This window comes from Martes martes (genome assembly GCF_963455335.1).
Source record: "Martes martes genome assembly, chromosome: 15".
NCBI lineage: Eukaryota > Metazoa > Chordata > Mammalia > Carnivora > Mustelidae > Martes > Martes martes.
Genome location: NC_137903.1, coordinates 55,706,414 through 55,714,496, shown reverse-complemented (window position 1 = coordinate 55,714,496; position 8,083 = coordinate 55,706,414). Strand labels below are relative to the sequence as shown.

Genomic DNA, 8,083 nt, shown 5'->3' with positions numbered 1-8,083 from the left:
CAGCGGTAAGCCTGCTTCTCCCTCTCCCTCTGTGCCCCCCACCCTGCTGGTGCTATCTCTCACTCTGCTGTCTCTCTCAAATAAACAAACAAACTAATAAATCTTTTAAAAAACAAGACTGAAAACAGGGATTAAAAATTAGCATTCAAGATAAAATTAGCTACAAAAATCACTGAGAAATTAATGACAGAAGGAAAGTTAAATCACATATCCATAAAACTATCTGAAGCTTCCTGCCATGCTTGTCCATTAATGCTGACATTCTCTAGCACAGCTGATTCAAAAGTCTGAAATAAATTCACAATACTCAAGTCACTGAAAATAACTTTAAATATTGAACTAAAACATTTTGGCAAAGTAAGAACTTCAGATTTGTAATACAGAATATCAAGAAAAATAGACGAGCTTATTACTGTATTCTTCTCAGTGAAGATCCCATTTCAATCACTGATTCTTCCTTCATTTTAGCTCTGATAACCATTATGGTACATCTGAGAAAATTTGATGCAAAATTTATGTACTTCTTTAATGAAGAAAAAATACAAGCTAACAAAGTTGAGCTCAGCTGAATCTCAAGGGCACAAGTACTACACGTGCTGCTGAACACGCATCAGTGTTAACAAGGGAAAAATGCTTAAAACAAAGTAAAATTAATTTCTACTTCATGAAGGACTGTATTTTTTAGAGATGTACACTGAGGTATATAGAAATGAAATGACACGAGATCTGGAGTTTGCTTTAAAATAGGAAGTGCAGGGACGCCTGGGTGGCCTAGTGGGTTAAGCCTCTGCCTTCCGCTCAGGTCATGATCTCAGGGTTCTGAGATCTCAGGGTCCTGGGATGTAGCCATGCATCGGGCTCTCTGCTCAGCGGGGAGACTGCTTCCCCCTCTCTCTCTGCCTGCTGCTCTGCCTACTTGTGATCTCTCTCTCTCTTTCTGTCAAATAAATAAACAAATAAAATCTTAAAAAAAATAGGAAGAAACACACGTGCTGGCTGCGGTTACTGTCCTCGTTCTCACTGACTTGGATCAAAATTCTTGAGGGAGAAGCTTCAGAGATTTATTTGCTAAACCCAAGAGTCCCCAGGCCCTCGTTCTTACTTCCATTCGCGGACAGAGACGTTCGGCTTCGCTTCAGATACCTTACAAGTTTCTCTTCAAAACAGAGACTGAAAGTGGGGTTACATAAGAGTCTCACTGTTGGGCTTTTTTTTTTTTTCTTTAAATGCTCTTCCTCTTTCAGGACTGTTCGAGGCTACGTTTGCGTGCATGCGCACCAGCCAAAACTAACACCTTCTTGAACTCAGAGTAGCCCGAAATGCCACCCTTTGTACATTTCAAGGAGGCATTTTTCTGCACATCGCCGAGCTGTGTGCTTTAAGAACCTGGTTTCCTCAGGAGGAGGGCGGCATAAAATGAAAACAACACAGAAGCCCAAGGGGAGGGCGGCTCCGGTGTTGGTGGCCGCGGATGTGGGGAGACTTGATCCCGCGCCCCAAATCCCTGAAGTAGTTTGGGTCTCCATATTTCTTTCAGCAAAATGATGCTTCAACACCCAGGCCAGGTCTCTGCCTCGGAAGTCAGCGCGTCTGCCATCGTCCCCTGCCTGTCCCCTCCTGGGTCACTGGTGTTCGAGGATTTTGCTAACCTGACACCCTTTGTCAAGGAAGAGCTGAGATTCGCCATCCAGAACAAGCACCTCTGTCACCGGATGTCCTCTGCGCTGGAGTCGGTCACGGTCAGCGGCAGACCCCTCGAGATGGCCGTCACGAAAACCGAGGTGGGCTCCCCGCGTTCTCTCCAGGTCTTTCCGCGCTTTTCCACCGTATACCCCCCAGGCCGGGCGTGCTCCAGGCAGGGGGCTGCTCAGAGTGTGGTGACGGTGTTCATCACGGCGAGGACCCCAGCAGCCAGCCTGGGGAGCCAGGACCAGCCAGCCGTGCTCACAGCCCCGGTGACAGCTTCCGCTCCGAGCGCACCCCTGTCTCCAACACTTGCACGCTTCCCCGTCGGGCGCTCTTCCGTCAGACACCCGGAGAGCTGGTTGCTGGCCGTGCGGCGGTGGCTCGAGGACCTCAGAGGGGAGGTCTTTGTGGGCTACTTTGTGGGCCTTTCCCTCGTGGATAAAAGACGGGAGTGTATCAGGCTTACTCATCTGCCATGGCCACTGTCTTTGGTCAAGGGGTAGCAGAACTGGCCAAGAAAGAACTGAGTTTAAAAGGAAGTTGGTTCTGGGTTTTCTCATAGGAGGTTTTGTAGAATCTTTATGATTCTATAAAAGAGTCTGGTGGTAATAGTGACTCCGGCATAGGATTGAGCTAAGGCTTCAACGACATGGCGTTTGCTGGGGGTCTCGCTGATGGTCAGCACTCAGTGACTGGCCGCGGGGCTCCCCATGACGCTGCATCCGTAAGCCATCGTTAGAGGCATCGCCTGTGCTCCGTTAATGTCAGGATGTCATCATCGCCTTGTCTGCTACTGGACAGTGCAAGGTGGGCCATGGGACACACACGGAATTTTTAAAAATTCTCTAAATACCTTGAGATGACGGGATGTAATGGGAAGTAGTAGGCTCCCCATAGAAGAAAGAAAAGCATTTTGCAAGGGTATTTGGAGAGTTCTTCAGAGGAAGAAGCAGATGCCCAGTGCAGAGGACAGCCAGTGACAGAATATCTCCTGCTCCGTGGCCGTACCCCTTAAAGCCACCCAGCTCATCCGCTGACTGTGTTTACTATAAGTGACCTTCTGATTTTAGCTCAGTATGACAAGTAGGTTCTTCTGCTGGGAAGCGAATGCACCAACTAAATCGTTGAAAATTCGGGTCCCCTTGTTTGCTATAATTCTCACCTGTGAAACCGATGGGCATGCGTGTGTTTGGGCAGCGGACCCGGTTCCGCCAGGTCCCAGTCACCTCTGGGAAGGCGACAAGGGAGAATGAGGTGGTGCATCCTGGAGAGGACACAGGACAGGGAGCCAAAAGTCTGGGCTTACACTCGAGCTTTGTAGCCTGCTGGTTTAGTGACCGTGAACTAGCGATTCCTGGGGCTCCCCGAATGCACTGCTGCTGGTCCCTCTGTGCCTCGTTTCCATGTAAGGACAGTCAGGAGATTGAACCGAAGGGTTCTTTAAGGCCTTTTCTGTCTCTGACAGTGTATGATTCTGAGATCTGCTCTACTTTCAAATACTTCCTCATATGAGAAAACCCTGAGTCCTCTCACCTACCCAAAAACACCTGTAGGGTTGTGTAGAGAGCACCACCATTGCTGAGTTGTTGATGAGGAACAGTGAGGTTAATATGATAGTAACTAAGGCTTACGTAGCGCTGACTATAAGCTAAGCACTGTGCAAAGCATTTGACTTTTATATATATATTCCTGCCAACACCATTAGATTGATAAGATTATTGATCGTGTTTTACAAGTGAGGGAAACTGGGGCTCAGAGGAGGATGGTAAGTTGCCCAAGGTCGCACAGCTGGTAAGTGGTGAAGCTGGGATTCAGAGCCAGTTTAGTTTAAACTCAGATGTCTGCCTGTGTGGTCCTGGGGTCCGGGATGTAAAAGATAAAACTGGCCCTTGCCCTGCTTTCCCCTCGGGCTTTGTTTCTCTAAATCGTGAGGCCTTCCGTCTCCGTGCGAGCTAAGTCAGTGTTGTCAAAGCCAAAGGACTAGTAATAAGACGGATCTGAGGTGACTACGGTGCCCCAGGATTTCTCTGATTGCAGGTGTGGCTCCCTGGGGAGCCCTTTCCTGCCGTCCAGGGCAGCGACAGGCGGCACAACAAGGTCTGACGTGAGCAGCCTAGACCATCACCCACTCAAGCCCACCGTGAGTACTTCATCCCCGGCGGTCTCCAGCTTCTCAGCCAAGCCCCGCAGCTGAACTTTGTGGGTTCCCCATCAGTCAGGATCAGAGCCAACCTCCGGAGAGGACCAGATCCTAAAGCAGGACAGGGTCTTGTTCTCCGAGGACCCCCACGGCTGCCTCAGGGTGGGGCGCAGAGGAAGAGGTCGGTCGGTCTTGGCTGGCTGAGTCACTGGTTGGATCCTGGTCCCCGCCCACAGGGGGCACCAAGCCCCAGGCCCATAATGCCACTTTGTTTGGGGAATGTGCTTGGGTTCCTCTTTTCCGGGAGCTTGAGGGGCTTCTCTGGAATTCATGAAGGAGGTGCTTTCATGCTCTGAGTGAAGACAGAGGTGAATGGGGTGCCCTGGGTCTCAAATCAAAGAAGAGGCAGGAGAGAAAAGGTGGCCGGCTAGCCGATGTTCCTGACGTCATTCCTAGATCCAGGGGAAAAGAAATGAAACAGAATCTGTTTCCTGCTCCAAGGGATTACAGTCGTGACTGATAGTTTTCAATCTGAATATCCCACTCATGTCAGAACCCAGATGTATTTTTTAGATAAGCTGAATTTTAACTGACTAGTATCGTCAATGTAATTTTTTTATACTGTTTTTTTTTTAATTTTATTTATTTGACAGACAGAGATCACAAGTAGACAGAGAGGCAGGCAGAGAGAAACGGGGAAGCAGGCTCCCCGCTGAGCAGAGAGCCCGATGTGGGGCTGGATCCCAGGACCCTGAGATCATGACCTGAGCCGAAGGCAGAGGCTTTAACCCACGGGGCCACCCAGGCGCCCCAGTATTGTCAATGTAATTTTAACCAGCGGTTCTTCGATTTGCATTCTTCCTTTGCGAGTACGTGTGGAGAGGTTTCATGCAGGAGGCTAGGACTTGACTTCTTCAGCCCTCCTCGCGTGGAGGCTGTCCTGGTTCACCGTTTTTGCTGCGATGAAAGGCGGTGTATTTAAGATGGGTCGCATTTTCTGCCTCCCATGAAGCGTGCGGTCTCTTGAATTTTATAGGTAGCTAATGAAGAAGATGAAAGGAAAAAGAGGCGTCGGGAAAGAAACAAGATTGCAGCTGCCAAGTGCCACAACAAGAAGGAGGAGAAGACAGAGTGCCTACAGAAAGTGAGTCCTCCCTGCAGCACTGCGGGGGGGTGGGGGGTGGGGGGTGGGGTGGCAGCTGGTGGTTGGTCCTGGGATCGAGCCCCAAGGCCGGCTGTGCGCTGAGCCTGCTTGAGGATTCTCGCTCTCTGCCCCTCCCCCCACTTCCTCTCCCTCTCTCTCTCTCTCTCTCTCTCTCTAATAAACAAGTAAATCTTTAAGAAAGAAACAGAGAGAGAGAGAGTCGACCCAGCCTCACCCCCTCCTCCTGCTCATGCCTGCCCCTCACCAACCTCATGTTGCCATCACAAGGGGAGTCAGAAAGGCCCCTGCCCAGAAGGATGTGTAGCTGGTAGTGAGAAGGCCAGGTGCTGCAGGAGGGGGGACAAAGCTGTTAGCACGTCCAAGGGGATTCTGGGTGTAGAAGAAGCAGGTGTGTGAATTAAAAACCACAGCTTGTCCGCTGCCCAGATTCCCAGCAGGCCTGGCCCGTCCACACACGTCCGGCAGCTTCCAGGCTGCGGGATCTGTCGGCCCAGCCACAGACGCCCCCCTCGCCCGTTTTACCGAGAGAAGGAAGCTGCCAGCTCTCATCGGCTCAGCATGAAAAGCCTTTAATTGATCCCTTCGAACAAGTGATTTCCTTAATCGGCAAGCAGTGGTTACACTCTCTCTTTTTTTTTCTGGGTGCTTGTGTGTTCTCAACTCCCGCCCTTCTCAGCTCATCCTGTGGTCCGAGCTCCCCGCCGCGCTCTGCCGGCTCCCCTTCTGCAGGGAGAAGCGCAGGCAGGAAGAGCATCTCCGGGCAGGTGGGGTGGGCCCTGGCACGGTCCTTCCCGTGCCTGTGTCCCCTCCCCCGAGTGTGGACAGGCCAGGGCAGAGTGTCCGCCAGGGGTCTGCAGGTCCCCAGGGGTTCTGGTGATGGCTTCAGGGAGGCAGGGAAAACGGAGACATTTCGTGTGCTGCCTTGTACGTTTCTTTTGGGGAGATGAACTTCTCACTGACATTAGCGGCTCAGGAAAGAGTAAGCACCACGAGTGTGCATTTCTTCCCAGCGCTCGGGGCCCTCGCGGGTCCAGGAGGGCTGCGCGTGGGCCCTTGGACTGCCACAAAGGAGTTATCTGAGCCATTGGTTCGTTGCCGTGAGAGTCACAACCCGCACTCAACTGTGAGTGGAAACTCGAGGGCGTCTCTGAAGAAGCCTCCAAGTTCAAAGGCTTCCCCAGGATCTGGATTCTTCCAGACCTGATGCCGCTGTCCCAGCTTTGTGGCGACACTGTCCCCGGGGAGCCCACCGCACTCCCTCCCTGAGGGCCGTTCCCAGCCCGATGAACCCTGACGGCGGTGACCTCCAGCGCCCCGAGGCCAGCCTCTCTGTACTGGAACCTTGGCTCCGTCCCCAACACTTCTGTTGCTTATCCCCCAGGAGTCGGAGAAGCTGGAGAGTGCGAACGCCGAACTGAAGGCCCAGATCGAAGAGCTCAAGAACGAGAAGCAGCTTCTGATATACATGCTCAACCTTCACCGGCCCACGTGCATTGTCCGGGCTCAGAACGGGCGGACTCCAGAAGATGAGAGAAACCTTTTTATCCAACAGATAAAAGAGGGAACATTGCAAAGCTAAGCCATCGTGGTATGGGGGCAACTGGGGGTCCTCATTGAAACCTTCTGCATCCCGAACCCTGAAGCCATTGGAGATCTGACTTCCTGTGCCCCTCTCGCATCCCAAGCCGTGAAGAACCGTCGAGGCGGAAGAGCCCTGGGTAACTCGGCTGGGCCTTTCCTCTCTGCACCAGAGTGGACATTGGACCAGGACGAGGGCATCTTTTTGTCTCAATGCCAGGATTTAGGCCTTGACGTGCTGGCTATTCTTGGATGCTGCAGAGGGGCCCCGGTCAGGGTCCTGCCCACCTGCTGCCTGGATTCTACCAAGACCAGGACTCTCACCATTAGGACTCATGCTGAAGAAGTGTCTGGACCTTGGGTGGATGGAGTGGGGCCACGTCCTGCGCTGCCACGGCCACGGCCACGCACAGGGGACACGGAGTGAGAATGGCGTTTAGCAACGCTGTGCAATGGCCAGGGATGTGCTTTCTAGCAAACCTGCTATGGGGCACCGCAATTACTGTGTGCCAGGCACCGCTGTGTCCAAGCTAGGCATTGTGCTCTCCTGGTGTTTGTTGCGCACAACACCGGTGTGATTTTCCTCAGATCTGGTTTCTGAGAGTTTGGGGGGCGATCCCCACAAGGCAGTGTCTTCCAGAATGTTGAGGTGGCCAGAAGAGCTCGTCCACCCCGGGAGAAGAGCCTTCTGCGGCGAGCTGGGCAGCTTCACATCACTGGAGAAAGCCCCCTTTCCCTCGGCACCCAGGCATTGACGCAAAACTCACGGGCCTGACTGCAGGTCCTCTGTCGCAAACTCAGCTCTAATGTCCCAGGAAGAAAGCAGGAAGTCCGACTTCCAAAGGACTAGGACTCTCCACTCGGTGACTTAGGTCAGGAGTTGTTTCTAGGCCAGAAGAGCCAACGAATATTCCATTTTCCTTCTCTCGCGGTTGCCAACCACATTCAGTGGAGACACGTTTGAAGCCGGTGATGCCTAGGCTTTAGCATTGTTGGACGTTAGTGGCATTGTTTGTCATGAGGATGTTTGTAGAAATCTGGCCCAGAGCATTGAGAGCTGTGAGAGGTCATTCACACTGGCCACAGGGCTCTGGCTACTGTCTGTTTAAATTCTGATGTTTCTGTGAAATCCTCAGAGCGTTTAATCCCACTCAATAGTACATTACAATTTTCTGTAAGAGAAAATATTACTTATTTATCCTAGTATTCCTAACCTGTTGATATAATAAATATTGGAACCAAGACATGGTCAATTTAAGTGTCGGGCTGGTTTCTGTTCTTGTTCAATGGGTTTGTGGGTGAACTCGAGTCATTTCCCCACCTCCCACTCCTCCATTGTGGACAGAGGGGCGTTTTGCTTAAAAATTCTCGCAGGAGGGGCGCCTGGGTGGCTCAGTGGGTTAAAGCCTCTGCCTTTGGCCTGCTTCCTCCTCTCTCTCTCTCTCTGCCTGCCTCTCTGCCTAATTGTGATCTCTGTCTGTCAAATAAATAAATAAAATCTTAAAAAAAAATTC

The 8,083-nt window shown here is 51.7% G+C and overlaps 1 protein-coding gene across 1 annotated transcript; it reads left to right on the top strand.

The window, feature by feature from the left end:
• Positions 1–1,541: 1,541 nt before the first annotated feature.
• LOC308355901 (cyclic AMP-dependent transcription factor ATF-3-like) lies at positions 1,542–6,570 on the top strand (the record flags this gene model as incomplete). Its single annotated transcript, XM_080824470.1, has 3 exons — positions 1,542–1,781; positions 4,863–4,970; positions 6,373–6,570. 3 exons carry the CDS (start codon positions 1,542–1,544, stop codon positions 6,568–6,570), a joined length of 546 nt encoding a protein of 181 aa, XP_080680596.1.
• Positions 6,571–8,083: the final 1,513 nt, after the last annotated feature.